Source organism: Diadema antillarum, unplaced genomic scaffold (genome assembly GCF_040938485.1).
Source record: "Diadema antillarum isolate AM-2024a unplaced genomic scaffold, OU_Dant_1.0 seq00002526_RagTag, whole genome shotgun sequence".
NCBI classification, from domain to species: Eukaryota; Metazoa; Echinodermata; class Echinoidea; order Diadematoida; family Diadematidae; genus Diadema; species Diadema antillarum.
Window position 1 is genome coordinate 21,188 of NW_027273129.1, and position 18,467 is coordinate 39,654.

Consider the following 18,467-nt stretch of genomic DNA (forward strand, 5'->3'; position numbering starts at 1 on the left):
CTGTATTCTCTACAATGCTTCATCACTAAACGACCCAATAACTTTCCTGAACATACTTAACCCAGGCCCATCTGTAATTATATTCTCGTTTTGTCATACCAGGGAGGTGAGACGTCCATCATGATTTCTACGATTTTTCACAGATGGCAGAGTGTCCTTTTCTAGCATTAAAAATGATATACAATGAAGACAATCTATAACATTCATTCTGACATGGTATTCCCATTTCCTTTGTTTTTAAAGCTTTCATTCAAACAGGCAATTTCTCCGAATACATGTGTATATGCGCAATGAGTGAACACGAGGAAAATCGGGTAGTCCGTTCAAAAGACTTGAATTTTCAAAGTTTCGATATAATATGTACCGCCATTGCTGGATGAGAAGACGGGTGCACGTCACGAGACCGACACCACGAGTCATACAGCCCACGAGTTATACAGCACACGAGTCATATTAACATCCCATGAGTTCGACACTAAGCAAAAAAGGCCCACGAGACCCGCATTGTATGACTGTGTTGAACTCCTATTATAGGCTGTTTTTTACCTATAGTGTAGATCTCATGGGCTTTACTTGCCTAGTGTCGAACTCGTATAGGCTGTATCATACGACGGTCTTGTGGGATGACCCCGAGAAGACTCTACAACATGCAGTTGGTGACGTCACTGCAGAGCAACGATAAACACAAAGAAGAGCGATTTCCACAAAATTTCATTTTCTACCATAATGAAAAAGCAATCATACCTCTTAGAAAGCATGCAGTGGAAATGACATACCTGCCAACATTTCGTGGTTTGCAAAAATCTTATTTCATATGCAAACTGAAGTTAAAAATCTTACTTTCAGTCAAATCTTCAGAAAATACACCTGAAAGGTATATCTAAATACTTTTTTAAAATCTTATTTCTCTGACAGAAAATCTTATTTTGCTATTTTTAATGTGAAAAATCTTACTGAATCTGATAAAATCTTATTAGTTGGCAAGTATGGAATGATAGCACCCTTAATGTATAATATCAACAACAAGACAAAGGAAAGTATACATTTCACACAAAAAAAAATCCAAATTCTGTGAAATTCTCTTTATACTCTCTATATCGTTGTTCTGCAGTAATGGCACAAGCTGGTGTAGCCTTCTCATTCAGCAGTAGCGGCAATAAAACTTTAATTCATAACTTTTGAATGGATTATCTTTTCCTCAAGCTGTCACTGATATGTTATACTGACTAATAACATTAATTTTATACATTCAACCAACGCACTTTTACTTGGGGAAACTTCTCCTTAAAATAACATTTTAATCACCTCATGGCATAATCGTTTTATACTTACCTTTGAGCAATCTCGAAGTTGATACTGACATGTTTCTACTTCTTGTCATTCCTTATAAAACAGCACAAATAAGCAGACTAAGCAATCTTAAATTGAAAATCAAAAGCTCTTGTTTCGTATAAATATACAACCCCTTGTAACAATGTCTTGAAACTCTCATTTATAAAGATATAACATTGCATTATTCAATCTTGCGAATATTTCTTTCAGTTCCCCCATGCAAGTTCTTGTTATTGATGTCTGTCCGTGATTTTGAAATTGAAATGTTTAATCCTTCTGATATTGTTCAACGAAAATTGGAAAAAATGTATTACAATCGTCTAGACTAAAAGCTCACACATATTTCTGCAGTCGTCTAATTATCAGTTTTATTTTAAGCTTCAAGTTTTCAATATCTGCATTAAAAAACACTTTGTACCCACTGGAGTGTAGTAACTGAGATATTTGATTAATTCATTCATTTTATTCATGACATAATCATTGCATCATAATATAGGCGACCGCCAATCAATATTATTAACCTAAAAAAAGTACTCCAAAGTTACCATCCATTCTGGATATTTTTCACCATACAACAACCGTTTTATCCACATTATTCTCTGAGTCTTGATAAAAAAAGTACTTCAAAATTCGGTCATCCAAAACAATAATCTTGATATACAATATTTTGCGGGGTTTTTTTATCTTTCTCTCCCCAGATGAAATGAAAGATATCTTTTCAATTTCTTATTGGAAAAGTAATAATGGGAAACTTTTATAAGAGACGAAATAATTAAATATCAAAACACAAACATTTTCAACAATTTAATTCTTCCAAGCATTATCAAATCTCGCTGCACCCTCAACAATCAATCAAAGTTTTAATTTTACTCAGAAATCCTGATAATTCAAATCTTTTATTTTTAAATTACATGAAAAATAAACACCTAAACTTCCTCCACTGCTACAAAATGTCCCAAATCAGCAGCAAACCCGACCTTTCACTTTTCCTCTCCCAGCCACATAAGATTTGTCCTCTTTATCTTTCCTTCAATCCACTCCATTTCTCAAAATCTTGAAAACCGTCTTCATTTTATCAACATACTGAATCCATGTGTTCATCTGCATAACCGTGTAGCTCTACAGATAGCTCCATTGTACTTGGTAATAATTTGGAGGCAGCGGAGAGAATATAAATGCTGCCCTCAGCCATGCCTTCCTGAACACTAAGGGGCCGGAATGTCTTTGGCCTGTCATTCATGTGACGTCATAATGCCTGTGCGTGCGTACATGCAACGTGACATGAGAAGTGCGTCATGCGTCATGCAGCTACGTAACGTAGTATGGCCCATCCCACGCTGCCGTACCGGCGATACAACCGTAGAGTATGTGCATGCGTAGTGAACATACGAGTCTAGTTACTGAGTACACTGTACTCCACTGTAGATGTGTAACGTGTGCGGATCGGATTGCATAATCTCAATCGTATCGTGTGCGCGGATTTCGCCGGTACAACAACTTTGTCTAATAGGCAACCTAACTTTGTCTTTGATCATGAAAATTTGGAGTTCGGAGCATGTTTTTAAGTGAGTATACAGTAGATGTATGTCCATTATTTAACGATTGGTTTAGATGTAGATCTTTGTCGCGCCAAAATGTTCGTTTGTGCAGCATGCAGCAAGTTGATTTCCTAGCTCGAAGATCACCACATGCAAACTACAGTACAACTACAAGCAGGGCCTACTAACTGAATGCACGAAACGTGTTGTGTAACACTACAGAAGGGAAGAAGTGCAGTGAAGCCGAACCCCGAAGACAATTCTCACTTCACTGTAACATTACATTTTGTTATTTACCTGCCATTGCCTTCTAGTCGAAATGGCTACATTGATTCTCTAAGATCACTCTGAATAAATCTAGATAAATCATGAACATTGTACGTCGTATGACCCGGCGCGCGTGACAGCACGAGTCAGTGTTAGCTGTGTCGAGCGAGCTGTCCCGTGTCATGGGTCACTGCTAGTGGCAGTATACAAATAATGAATGTTTATGAGTGCAATGGACAGAATATTTCATGAGGTGAAAGATGAAATGATCCATTCAACGAGGCGCCTCCGAGTTGAAAGGGTCAAACATTTCATCTTTCACTGAATGAAATATTCTGTCCATCGCACGAATGAAAAACATTTATTATAATTTGTTTTATATTTGTAACGCCTAAAATAGATTCTTCTCATTTGATGTTTTATTAATTTAGAAACAAAGGGAGAATCTAAGATTGCGAGAGTGTTCGCTGAGCGCTTTACGCTAGCGCGCTGTCGCATACACACACTGCAAACGCAAGCTTCTTGCTAGCGCGCTGTATCGTAGCATACTACACACACTGCAAACGCAAGCGTTTTACACGCGTGTGCCGGCTCTCAGCGAGCGTGCAATGGACCAAATCGTATGGATCCAAAATTGCACGGATGATGATGTCATAGTGAAATGGGCAGAATGATCAACGTCAAACAACCAATCAAATGACAAGGATCTCTCCAGGCGTTATATAATGCATAATGATCCTTGCATGCAGTCACAGTTGATCTATTGCTCAAAAATTGAATGAAACTCTTATCCAGACGACAATAGCAAGGGCCAAGGCATGGCCTATGAATGAATATTGAGCTGCTGAGATGTATAGGCCCTATGTGTATCTGTCGCCATCCACACTGTCACTGGTAGTAAATCCCTAACCAATGAATGGAGCTACTACTATTTCGGCCAATAGGGTAAGAGCACCAGTCACTCGGCCGCGGTCAGCTACCGGTATTCGGTCACTTATCACTTGTCACCAGCCAGTAAGTTCAACTGTCACAACACACGCAAATCACATCAATTCACATACTTGCACACTCATTCACAACAGGAAACTCCCGTAGCCCCCTCCAAAAATCCATCCAAAATCCCAAATTTTACAGTCAAAAGTGCAGAATCGCCGCTACTTTCCAAAAGTGCGCGCTGATAAGGCCCAGTTGTAAGAGTACGGGTCGCGGAAAAAGTGCTTAAAATCAAGAAATAGGCCGTTCTCTCAAGGGAATTTTTGCTTAACGCTTGGAGTGTGATGGTATCCTCAAAAATGGAAAAGAAAAACAAAAATTTCCGTACGTGCCGATACAGTGTCTGAGTCTCAACGTACAAGGGTTGAATGCGAGTGCTGAGTCCCCAGTATTCGGTCACCAACAGGCGCCGCAATGTCCCCGATGCAATTTTGCGCCAACAAGGTAGCACCCGCGCGTTTTTCAGCTGCCTTGAACACACATTGACTTTGAATGCGCATATCGCGTGACCGAATGCTGGGGAATTTTCAAGGTGATATATTTTGCGATTTTGTGAAAATCTGTGTGATATTTAACAAAATGAAAATTGAGATTAAAGAAATTTGATATATTTCACATACATTACTGTAATAGTGTAGATATGATGTATGTATACTATTTTAGTTTGAAAAATATTGCAAAAAGCTTAAGTGACCGAATACTTGGGATGTTACCCTACCGAATATTAAAATATAGGCTCTACATTTGCTACACGTTTTACTTTCAGGACTGATAGGAGTCTAGTCTTATTACCTTATCTATCCAATAGAAAAATCTGACTGTTTGGAGGAGTTCTATTATCTTATCATTTTTTATTGTTACTTTTTATATGGCTCCTCTAAGGATGGTGGGATACTGTGAAACTAGGCATAATCTCTGCAGAACATATCATCCCTGCCCTGATATTAGTGACAACAAGATACAGACTAATCTTGCGGTCAATATATTAGCCCCTTTGTAGAACAGTATACAAATATTGACTGCTCATGAGGATGATGGTGGAAATTATCATTCCCAAGGTGCTTTTCATACCGACCCTTCTATCACCCCGAGGCGTTAGCCGAGGGGTGATGGAGGGGTCGGTATGAAAAGCTCCGAGGTAGTGATAATTTCCACCACCATCCGAATACGGAGCAGTTAATATTTGTTTTATATACCTCATCGTTTAAGACTTAACCAAGATCTAGGGCTATGCAAATAAATAGTAACTTTTATATTTTGGATCAAAAATTTATCCTCTGATGATTGGTTGAAAGAGCTTCACGTGATTAAAGGTGTTTTCAGCTATTTCAGAAAGTTGACAGTCCATAAAGTACTATTTGCAAAATGACGTCACTTCTGCGACGACATTTTTGCAAATAGTATACTATTTGCAAACTGATGTCACAAAGCAATTCTGAAATTGTGCGCAGCTTTGAACCATCAGTCTGTGAAATGTAACAATTTTTAACGAAACAATTGTGACGCCACAAAGCAATTTTGACATTGGGCACTGCTCGTACCGTCTCTCTGAAAATGTATCAATTTCCATGCGCACTGCTCGTACAGTCACTCCGAAAAATGTACCAATTCCTAACGAAGCGATTGTGACGTCATAAAAACAATTCTGACATTGCGCAAATTGCTTCGCACCATACCTTGCATCACATCGCGCTTGTCAAAATGTAACATTTTTAACAACATCACAAAGCAGTTCTACATCGTACACTGCTAGCTAGCTGCATGCTTAATGGTCAGTGTAGGATCCCTTCAAAACATCACATTCACGTTTACGACTTCTGGCTTTGCATTTCCCTCATTTTCCTTTTTTTTTTTTGTTGTTGAATTTTTGATCCAAAATATAAAACAAATATACTTTGCCTAATTTCGAGTTTCTTGTTAAAACTATAGGCCTCAGCGCCTCCAAAAGAACTATTCACTTTGGGGCTGCGCCCCTCAGTGAATAGTTCTTCTGGAGTCACCTCTGCCCATAGTTCTAACAAGAAACTCTCCCGGCCAAGTATATAATTTGTATACTATTTGTTAGGCCTACTGTTAGCCCTAAAATCAGGCCACAGCCTGCGCTCGCTTGCATGGTTTTCGTGCATTTCGTAGACTAGACCTAGTACGCACGGTACTCACAGTAAGTCACACGGCCTTCGGCGAGCTCCTGCATAAAATCTGGGCAGAAGATTTACAGTATACATCCAGCTTCCCGTCGCTCGTATTTTAATTCGATATTTCCAACATGCTGAGATTTGTCTCTGCTTAACTACAATTGTAGCTTCGGGATCCTAAGAAATCCTAAAGACAAAGCGTACGATCTTTGATTCTGCTCACTTCAAATCACGGAGTCCTGAGCGCTTGATCACCATGCCATGTTGAAACATGCCTGCTGTGCGCCAGCAGTGCGATGATTATAATAGTGCATGTGTTGTATTATACGATGCGCGTAGTGAGCGTCCTTGGAGGGGTTGCGGACACCGCGCGCAAAGTCTAGTGTACTTGTTATGTGTACAAAAGTTGCAGAGGGTTTACGAATTCTATCACGAGGGTTTTGACTTTCTATCACGAGGGTTTTGCCTTTCTATCACTTGTATGAAAACCCTAAGGCAAGATAGACGAGACTACACCTTGTCATGTGATATACTTTTGACCAATCAGTGATACGAATCTCACTTATGAGGTACAATTGTATGTAATAGTAACTGTTAGTAGATACAGCGCTGTATAAACCATGACATGAGTGGATTCTCAGTCACACTGAGTGTGGAGGGGTTTTGTGTAGGATTTATGGTCATATAACAAATTTGCAATAAATCCTAAAATATATGTAGATATCACTATTTTTCTCAATAAACCATAACTGTAGATGGTTTATTCTAAAAACAATTTTATTATAACTATCTGGCAATGATAAATAATGCTGTTGAGTGCATGTCATGTGATAACAAATGTAGGCTGTCTGTCTGACTGCAAGTATTAATGGGCAATTCCACGGTATGTAGGACACAGATGCCAAAAATTCAAAATGATATTTGTTTCAAACACCATACATTTTCAGACAATACTTGAGTTGAAGTTTTAAGAATCATTATGTTTTTCAATAAAAGCGGCCATTTTGATTTTCAAAATGGCTGCCAAAATATGCCTATAACTCAATGGTAAGAAAGAGTGTATTGTCACATAATTTACCCTCTGTATATCCACTTTACTAGTACTCTAAACAACAATCTTTTATATGCATGCAGTTACCAGACAAGTCTTTTACCACATGATAGAAAGAAAAAGCTGGTTGCTTTAAAGAATTTGATAAAAACTTTTAATTAGTTTGACAATGATGGATGTAACGTCAGTTACCAAAAACAAGGAATTTTTAACTTTATTCATCAAAGAAAGTGAGCTGTATGATGTAACTTAGGATTTCTAATGTATGCCCATATGCCTTCCTTTCAATACCAGAAAATAAGGATACTTGGCAAACTGGAGAGTCAAATGAACACATCAAAATGTGTAACGTCAGTTACCGAAACGTCATATACCAGTATGTAACGTCAGTTACCATGACAGTAATTATAACTTAAGCAAATTTTTTGACTTTAGGCCATTTCAATACATCTGGGAAGTCAAAGGTTATCAACAAAGAGCAGCAATCCCTTTGATAGGGAATGATGTCATCACCATGGTACACTGTATGTCCATGGATACATTTTTTTTTTTTGGTTCACTTTATCTTATTTATGTATTTATCATATTTTTTTTGTGGGGGGTGCTTGAGCTTTTGATTTTCGGTTCAGCACAAGTTTAAGGTTAAATCATCTGGATGTTTTAGGTTTACCACATGCAATGTATAATGCACTCAAATTACTATACAGTACTCACTGTCCTACGGGATGATAAAGCTACCAAATTTGTAGGCCTAATCAATGATGTGGTTGCATGGTAACTACCTTTTTCTATTAAAAATCTTGTGTACAGCTGTATACCAACAGTTTTATAATCTTTACTAATGACTACTTTTGCAAGCATTTTTCTTTTTTTCTGGAAGCTTAGTGGAGTTTCTACCTCAAGGCAAATGCAGGAACAGATATATTTCTTCGCTTGCACTTAAATGTGTGGTTAAGTTAATATGGCACATCTTGAAATGGTACATAAGCAGGCCTGACATAAGGCATGTACAGTCATTACTGTTTGAAACTAACACTGATGTTGCTCAACATTTAACACTGATGTTGCTCAAAGTGAGAGGTGATTCTGGGGTAAAATAAAAAACTGTTCATATTTGTTGATTACTTTATTTCATTCATGCAGGGACATTTTTGTAATACATGATAATTATGAACAGGAAGATTCGTTTATATTGATCTTCGAATTCTTTCGGTGCAAAGTCCTATTTCTTGGTATCTGGGATGTATTTGCAAGCCTTGATATACCAGTGAAAAGGAAAAGAAAAACAATTACATTCCTTCAAGCAAGGAATAAATAAATAATGCCCAAAAAATCATGTTTCTTCTTCACAGAAAAAATATTAAAGGTGTAACACCATTCATTGAAATCATTATTGATAATGGAGATCATTTTTTTTTTTATTTGTGGCCCTAACAGTGCCTTGAGGGAGAAGGAGTAAAATGAAGAAAAGAAGAAAGAATATATCACAGTAGATTTCATACATATTTATGAATATTTTTAGTTGTATACATGTGTTTTTCCCCCATGACCTGAAAGATATTTTTTATCACACACAAAAACATCTGTGTTTTGTGTAGTACTGCAGGGCATTATGGGTGGGGTACTCTAGATAGAAACTTTCCTTTCATAAAAAAAAAAACACACACAAAAAAACCTTTGTTAGGTCAATATTTATACTTTTAACTGCTGAATCTAAATGGCTCTGTGTAATCATAACTGTTGAATAAGCATTCAATCTTGAGATAAATGTCAAGAAATATCCTCTCATGTGCATTTACATTATATTTGCTGAACTGTGCTATGGCATGGGGGTGGGGGGGGGGGGGAACTTGCCCCCTAAGGGCCCCACGGCCACCCCATTTTTGTCTTTAGATATTGTTTTAATTTGTTGCTAAGTAAATGCCTGGGATTGTTACTGGTATACTGCAGCAGTATAATAACCTGTTAAATAAATTAGTTCTTTGTAAACCCCATAGCAAAAGTATGTGTAACGTCAGTTATTGACATGTTTACCTTTAAGTTTTCATAAAACATAAAGAAAATGGACTTATGTTTCATTTCATTTGTGTATTTGTAATTGATGAACCAAGGTATGATTCCATATCAAACAAATCACTCTGAAAGGTCAGAATGATAAAATATCACAAAACTATTCCTAATCATGATTTTCCGTGTGTAAACCCTATGACAAATGTAAGCGTAACGTCAGTTACGTAACGTCAGTTACCGTCATGCCTTCACTGAAATTGGCATGGTGCTAAAAGGAAATATCTAAAGTGCACATTATTTTGCACACCTGTTCCTAAGAACCTAGGTGTATTGCCATATTAAACACATAAAGTTTACAAGTCAGGGACATGAGATATTTCCATTTAAATCTACACCATAATTTCCCATGTCCTTTTTCCGTAACGTCAGTTACCGACACATTTTCACTTGCTATGTGATACGAAATGCAGTTTGAGAGAAAAACTTTCCACCTATTTCTTCATTCTCATGAACTCATTCATCAATGCTAATTACAAGCCCCGGGTCCTTTCATTCACAAAACTACAACATAAACAATTTTATGAAAATCCTTACGCGTAACGTCAGTTACCGTGGAATTGCCCTAATGTACAGCTGTAGAATCAATTGTCTACATTGTTCTTTTTTTGTGTGTGAAATAAGATGACATGGCAAATCATGCAGAGACTCCAACACCAAGCACCTTCTGATCGGGAGATTCTCCCGCCTGAAACCCCTAGCAAACGGGAGACTCCAACTTGGCTCGCGCACATCACGAGCGCAAAGCGCGAAGTTCCTTGCGGCCGGGGTTCTAAAGTGGAAGCTCTAGGGTTTGAGATGCTCTCTCGTGCTATATAAGGCTTATTTTTTGACATACGATGACACTAAGTAAGAAATCATTTCAAGCGGGAGACACAGAGCCAGGGCAGGAGAAATTAAATCTCAAGCGAGAGAACTGGAGATTTTGCAAAAATGGGCTTTTGGCGGGAGATATCGCGTCGAAAGCGGGAGAGTTGGAGTCTCTGAATCATGGTTTATGTCACCACCCAGTCAGGCATAATGTACAACAGTACATCTTCACTGTGTGCAAACTTAAAGCTTACAGTTTAAATGAAGGTGGAAAATTGTCATCAGCAGTGACAAAAAATGAAAGTATGATTCACAGTGGTCATTGCAGTGCTGCTATTGTATTCGTAAAACTGCTTTCACTACTCTGTACACTGGTTGCAAAGCTAGGAGGTTTGATTTAAGTGCATGTTATGTGATGGGCTGGCTGTCTTTTTGGAAATGAATGTAGAACTAATTGTTTTCAAAATTTTTCTTTTTCTTGTGAAACAAGATAGATAACATGGGCCAGATATGTGATCACTCACTCACCTGCATGTACATAATGTACATCCTCTCTACAATGTATCTATGCAAAGCCTATGAAGGTGGGAAGTTGTCACCAACAGTGATTAAATGAATGGTGATGAATGGAGTAGGAAGTGAGTGGTGACAGAAACCATGATAATGCCATGACATGCTGTATAACTGTATGGCTGAAATTTGTGGTGGGTGTCATGTACTGGTACAGTACAAACGTTTGTCTGTAGTTGCTCACCACAACGGAGCACTATTGCTATTGCATACAAAACATGAATATATTTGTGTGATCTGTGATAATTTCAGCACAGTCATGTGGAGAAGGAAAGTACAGGTGTACAATGTACATTCAGTAATATTGGTTTTGATTTTAGTGCTTACAAGTTTTCTGATGTGACAGTGTACAGCCAATTAATCGAGCTGTCTGAGTGCTTCAGAGCTCCAATGGGCATGATTCTGATTGGCAAGCTATCAGTGTATTGTATGTTGGAGATTACTGTATGAAGGATCCAAGAATTTAATGTTTTGAATCATTCTGCAGTTTTTGCCCAACTGTCAAAGCAAAGACCTTAAGTTTTACACATGCCCTGAAGTATAATGTGTTATTTTGACAGATATTCCACCACTTATATTTTATTGTTACTTTGCTTAATAGCCATAAGTTGTAGGCCTATTCAAGATTGGGATTATTTTGATCAATGTCTTAATGATTGTGAATGTTGTGCTGTTACTGTGTAGTGATTAACAAATTTGCAATTTCTTCTTCTATTTTTCTTTTCTTAAGCCATCCCTGGGAGACAGTCACCCAGGCTGCATGGAGGAAGTACCCCAATCCCATGAACCCCAGCGTGGTCGGGATCGATGTGGTCGACAGGAAGGTCGACTCCAGGGGGCGCCTCCACAGTAGAAGACTGCTGAGCACAGAATGGGGTCTACCAGGTTGGGTCAGATCGGTGAGTATTCCACAAAGGTAGACCATTGCAGACTTGACTTGACATAATTTTGTTCCTGCTGTTGAGTGAAGTTTTTTAGCTAATGCTTAACTCCATTTCACTGGAACCTTTGGTTGAGTTTGATATTACAAAGTCAAGCATGTATAGAGTGCCTGATTGTGAGGTCATAGTCATTCATCGACATGAAACTGGTTCTAAAAATCCTCATGTAACCCAAATATCTGTGAACCAGGGAGGTGTTAAGCCCCAGTCACATAGACATGCTGGATCACCCTGATCCGGGGTGATCAGGGGAAAGATCCGTGTTGACGCCTTGGGCATCCTTGGACATCTGGGAGGTCAACATGGCAACTTTTGGAGGTCAATAACATCCGGCCTCATCCGGGGACTGCCATGTTGGCAGAGCAATCCGGGATGGTCCATGTAGCTGCCATGTTGATCCGTGTAGATGCTGTGTTGGTCCGTGTAGACGCCGCGCTCTTCCAACCTTATCCGTGTAGCTGCAGCATTGATACCGAGTGTACAGTCATATCAACGCTTGTCGACGCTCCATCGAGGTAGAAACTATCCCGGAACTTTGTGGATTATCGTGTAGATCCTGGAGGATCCGTGTTTATATATTACTAGGGCCGTAGAGAAAGGAGAATCTCTCTTTTGTACCCATGCTCTGTGCCGAAAAGTTATGCACTCTATCGAAGAAAAGACAGCAGTGCACTTCAGTTTTTTAGGATTCATCATTCCTGAAATACAACATACCTCACCAGCAGCAATTTGCCGCCGCCTTCAATATTTTTGGTAGCCATGGTTAGTATGCAAAGAGTATAGGACACACAAAGAAAAGTAGTAAAAATTGTACCTCTTTAACTGTGTAATGCTACTAAACGCACAAAAATATGCATAAGCCAGTTAATCAATTCTAACGATTTAGTATTCATGTGCGAAACCTGGCAAACAGTATTATGCACAAATGTGTGCAAGATGGCTTATCATGCATGAACTTTTTTGAGATACTAATACTCATTTTTTTCAGTCTGGGGGTATTAATACAATGAGATTTTGTTTAAAAAGGGAAAAATAAAGAAAAAAAAACTCTTGGCAGTTTTTCAGTACAAAATTACTAGCAAGTTCTGTACAGGATTTCAACATTTCCTCTGAAATACAGCATTGAATAATTGTTAAAATGGGAACCTCTTCTTTGCTCTCCATATTCTAACAGTGTTGAAGCCTGCTTAGAGCATCGAATCTCGAAGCCAGTGAAATGCTAAGTTTTCTGTTGTCACACTATTCAATCTACAGTGTATGCATAAACTTGCACAAATTGAGAAGAGATTCTATTCCTTGTCTTACACCTCCCTGCTGTGTACACAGTGGTAGTCTACCATGCTTGAACCCGGTTCCATCCCACTTCCCAAAGCCTTGTGTAAGAACGTTTTGTGTGGAACCAGCACTAAGTTATAACAATAGACTGTAAAATCATCTCTTTTGTACTCCGTTGTTATTATCAGTGAATACTACAGTAGAAAAAACAAAACAAAGAAAAGGCAAACTGTATTGATGCACTTTGTGCATCATGTTTTGACAAAATCACGTTTTTATAAGTGTGCCAGTCTACCTTGAATACGAAGTACATGTAGTTCTGAAAAGAAAGGCATGATGTTAGCACGGCAGCTATGAAAATGACAGAATAGAAAACTGTGCAAAAATAGTGAATGACAGCGAGAGGTATTGCCAGAACAGTCTGAATACCAGTTTAACACTTCTATACCATCTTCCTTAAACTCACTGAAATTCCCGCCACCTCTTGCCATACTCTGTACCGCCCTCGACTGATGCATTATTTCTCTTTGCACTACCCTCACAATCCCTCCCTCTGATACTTAGTACTCTGTAAGTACTACCCTCGTCTCTTACATTGTTTCTCTTTGTGCTACTTTCCCCGATGTCAACTCATCCCATTGCTCTGTTCTACCCTCTTCTGTCAAGTCATTTCCTCTATCTCCTACCACCCAGCACCCAATCTTGTTTTCAGAACTGTAACAGTGTACTGCGTACATGAGACTCAAACTTGAAATATAGACCTGTAATTCTGAGTGATTTTTTTAATGCTTGATTTCTATTTCGACCTCAGTTGGGGGGTGTCGCATATGCTCAACAGTACCGGCAGTTTATTCATTCACTTATTCACTTCACGATTATTTATTTATTTATTGATTCCTAAATCGCAATAACCCTTTTGAAGGACTGTGGAGTGTCACATTGTTACGCATAAATCAGTTTGTCTACCTTGCATTGAGTGAGACAGGAGTAAAGTGATGCCAGTGAAGCAGGCAATATACCCCAGAGCATGGGAACATGGAATGGATTATAAGTAATGATGAAGAAGTCAAATTCCCCTCCCCATAATCTATCATTAAAATATTCTTCTTTTTTTTAATGGCAGCTGATAGGTCTGCAGCCCACATGCTATGGGTCGGAGTACTCTATAGTGGATCCCAAGGAAAAAACCTTCACAGCACAGACGGCCAATGTGAGTATTAATGGCTTGATGTCCGAGTTACAGATTGTGTAATGTTCCAGCAATAACAGTTAGAAGTAATATCAACTCAATAGTGGGGAGGATTTGTTTGTTTGTTTGTTTGTCTGCAGGTGTTAGTATGTATGCCTGACAATGCTCATTATGGTCTTTCTTCGTTCTAAACCTTCATTCATTTCGGTAGTTTGTGATGCAGATGTTCTTTGCCATACTCGTGCTGGTTGCATCTGCCCAGAAAATATATCAACCATAATTGAACCCTTGTGATGCTATTAACTTATCAAAGAGAGATTTTTCACTTACATGTAAAAGTGCACTTACAGTGCAAAGCACGTACAGATGGAATACAAACTACAGTACCAAGTACCTTGTCGGGATATTTATCTACTTCTGTGTAGTAACGCACTAAAAGTTTCAATGGGCTTAATAAGAAAATGAGAATGGTCATGCTTTCTGTTGTGATTGCTCAATTCTTTCCATCTTTATTACAGATGGCTCTTTATCATCTCAGTAGCTTACGCACTGTGTTGTCTTCTCAACAAAATATGTCTGCCCAGATCAAACTTGCAATTCTGGTGGCTACACAAGTGCAGTGGTGTCATGAGTTAGTAAAAGAGTTACCAGAGCATTCAGTAATATGTGTAAGACATGTTTACTGGAAAAGTGATCCCATCTTCATTATCTGATCTATTACAGATATCTCTTCAGAATTATGTCACCATTCATGAACGTCTTGTGTATAAGCCTCATCCTACAAACAAGGATGCGTAAGTATTATTTTGATGATGTCAGCACCACTTTGAAAAGAAAGTCATGCTGCTGGTATAATATCATATTAAAATGGAAATTAGTCATATCAAGAGCCACAAAGCCCTTCAGATCTTTCACTGAAATTGTGACACTTGAAAGAAGTATCCCTAAGTAATGACCAGCTTGGAAAAATGCCTGGTGTTTCTTCAAAATACAGAACAAAGTAGGAGAGATAAAGGTAAAAACAATGTTATACCCACCAACTTCCAGTAGGTGATATGCAATAGATATGACTAGAATTTCATTAGCAACAGTCTATAAGTAGGCTGACAAGAGATTCCATGTAGCATTTATGATATCTCTTGTGTGAACCTTGTCCACAAAACAGTGTGTTGGTACATTTGCAAAATGCACTTTCAACACTGAGTTGAACATTTTCTTCCTTTCATCATACACGTTGTACTGTATTTTGTGTATTTTGTCAGTAATTGAAAACAAATTATTGAAAAAGTATGAAGTCTTAAATGCTGGAATTCAAGGGGGGGGGGGGCATTACCTAGTAAGAAAGTTGTACACTCTCTTTCAAATATTAGCATAGTCTGTCTGGCATGGCTTGAATACAAAGACACATGTTGACAACCTTGCAAAATATACTTCAGCATAGCAGTCCGGGTTAAGAAAGACTTCCAACACATGGAACTATTTTTGCAAAAGTTATATTGACTTAATTTGCAGTTAGGTTATTTGTGGAGCTAGGACAATAGGTTCACTCTCCGTAATCAAAGTATGGAACTATTCTCTCTGTTTTACTGTTCATAGTTTGATATCAAGTCTTTGCCAGAATGATTTCATGAAAGAAATCAGCATAAACATTTTTAAAAAAAATCAAGTGATTAAGTATCTGCATTGTTTTGTGTTCCTCAATGTAACTGCATTGATAATCACTAATTATCCGTTGATTGTTTTGTTTTGTTTTGTTTTGTTTTTTTTCTTTTCCATAATGGGTTGTAGTGTCTTTGGCCTTCTATTTCTTGTGTATATATTCTTGCCATTGATATAATTGCTTTGAACAATTTAGATGTGACAATTCCCCACAAACTATTCAGTGGGTATTATGAAGATGCTGTTGTTTCTTGATTGTTTGGTGCATTCTGGCTCATTTTTGGCTTTTAGCATTATGGAGATCAGAGGTAATCCCCCCCCCCCCTCCCCCCTTTTTTTTTTCTTTTCACAGAACTGTACTTACTCAGGAAGCCATAGTGACAGTGAAGGGACTGAGCTTGGGCAGCCATCTTGAAAAGATGGTCACAAACACCATCTCCTCCAAAGCTGGAGCGGTGAGTTACGCCCTTCTCAGTCTAAAAGTACCCTTTTTCTATTATACATATATACATATGAAAACCCAGGTATACAATGTACTTCAACTTGTGTTTTCATTGTAATGAGAGTATATTTCAAAAGAATCATGAGCAACATTAATATACTTATGATGTTGTGTGCAAAGAATCATAATCTGGATTAGAGTTCGTTGACAAATCTTCAGTCTTGTGTCTCATAAAGCTGTTTGTAAAGTTACGAAAAACTAACAAGCGACTGGTGATCAGTTGTGATGTGCTGTACTTACCAGCATTTCAATAATTCAGCACAAGAACTGATCACCAGTCCCTCGTAAGTCGTTTGTAACTTTACAAACAGCTTTATGAAACAGGGCCCATTTAGAGTTTAATAGCCTTTTTCAACAGCCCTCATGTTGTTGTTAACACTGATAGTCATGAACAAAATGCTTGAGAGCCAGAACTGAGAGATTGTGATCATTATCAATTTCTGACAGAAAGCCTTAAACCGCACAACACTCTGATTAATTCAGTTAGTAACTTTGACCAATGAAATTGCTCAGTTTGCCTTCTGGCTGCAGTGCAGAATGTTTATGCGGGACTGAGGAGCTACTGCAGACAGCACTCTATTGATTTGTTGTGATTTTTTTTGCTGTGAGGGGGCGACAAAACCTTGTATCTGAAAACTGTCAGGTGTTCAGGAGAGTAAAAGAGCAGAGCAGCCAAAGCACTATAACTAATGGGATCACCTTCCTGTAACATACTGTAGTGGCTTCATTTTTGGGGTAAGACAGCTAGCATTTGGACGGGACATCACTTGACGGATTATTATCTGACAATTGATTTTTTTTTTTTTTTAATGGTTTTTAAGATGCAATGTTTTGACACCCCAGTGACATTTTGCTATCAAATGCTGTTATCAAAATTTGTTGGTAGTTCAAAAGGCGTATATATTTTTAAAAATGCAGATCCCCAGAAAACCTCTTGATGGCTTTTGGCTCTCATGTAGCAACCCTCTACTTGTGTCTCTTGCAGTCAGCACAGTCAAAGCTACTGTAAAATGAGGAATTTTCGCATGCATTTTAATTTCGTGAATTTTGCGAGCGCCAAGATTCGCGAAATTAAAGTGTACGCGAAAGTTCTTGTCTACACTATATGCATTGAATGCTAGTGGCAGTTCGCAAAAATTTCATGCCGCAAAAAAGGCCGTCAGCTCCAATTCGCGAATATATCATGTTGTACAGTATTTTGTAGTTGTCAAACAAGCTTCCTTATTGCACCAATCTCCTCCTGCCTTTATGTGCCTCGTGGCATGCTGGTTGCCTTTTTTTTGTAATTTTGAAACTCTTCCCCCTACCTACACCATAATGAACCCAAGAGTAACATAATCTTTGTGGGGTGGTGGTGGTGGTGGTGGTGGGGGGGGGGGGGGGATGATGATCATGCTTTCGGTGTAAGAACTAAAACATACCAGTCTGAGTACTTGTAGTTGGCAAGTTATATTTTTTCTGTCTTGTTTTGTTTGTTTTCGTGAACAGGGCCGTGAAGCAATGGAGTGGGTGATAGAGAAGATTAACAAGGAAATGAGCGAGCTGGCCTCAACAGCGAAAAAAGGTATCGAGGACTTAACGAGCGGCATCGACACAATCGACTTCGATTGACGCAGGCTTCGCTTATGTATATGTAGTAATGTGATGTAGATGCTAAGATATCGCAAGTCCAAAGAAAGTGAGCTCGGAAAGGGCAGACCCATTGGTTTTCACAGTCAAACTGTGACAAATCATATTTGGACACCCCGAAACTTGGTTTCGACCAAACGAAGTCAGACACTAAGGGACATTGAAACAAACTGTATGTTTGTTTCAGAGGAATTTTGTGTGAAGTGCTTGAAATGGATATGGATATGGATATGTGAATATCGTCCAGAGCTGGTCTCTGTTGATTTTGATGGTGTCTTTTGCTAATTGTATTATTTTAATCGGTTGATATGAAATCATGCTTGGTTTTGAAAATCTTAATTTAAGGTTTGGACAAGTAGCTCTCTTGCAATGTTCAGTGCACTGAGTGATTAGAAAGGAAAAGGTAAAACCTCATAGCTTCAAATTATGATTTCTACCTCAGTGTTATATTTTGTGTCGTGAGCTTTTAATTCCTGGCAGACCAAAATGATTAGAGGAATCATTTTATG

The 18,467-nt window shown here is 38.4% G+C and overlaps 1 protein-coding gene across 1 annotated transcript; it reads left to right on the top strand.

The window, feature by feature from the left end:
• Positions 1-2,778: 2,778 nt before the first annotated feature.
• Positions 2,779-18,220, top strand: LOC139714914 (PRELI domain containing protein 3A-like). Its single transcript, XM_071626560.1, has 6 exons — positions 2,779-2,897; positions 11,494-11,662; positions 14,103-14,189; positions 14,892-14,962; positions 16,180-16,282; positions 17,818-18,220. The coding sequence occupies exons 1-6, from the start codon at positions 2,866-2,868 to the stop codon at positions 17,938-17,940; spliced, it is 585 nt and encodes a 194-aa protein (XP_071482661.1). The 5' UTR covers positions 2,779-2,865; the 3' UTR covers positions 17,941-18,220.
• The last annotated feature ends 247 nt before the right edge of the window (positions 18,221-18,467 follow it).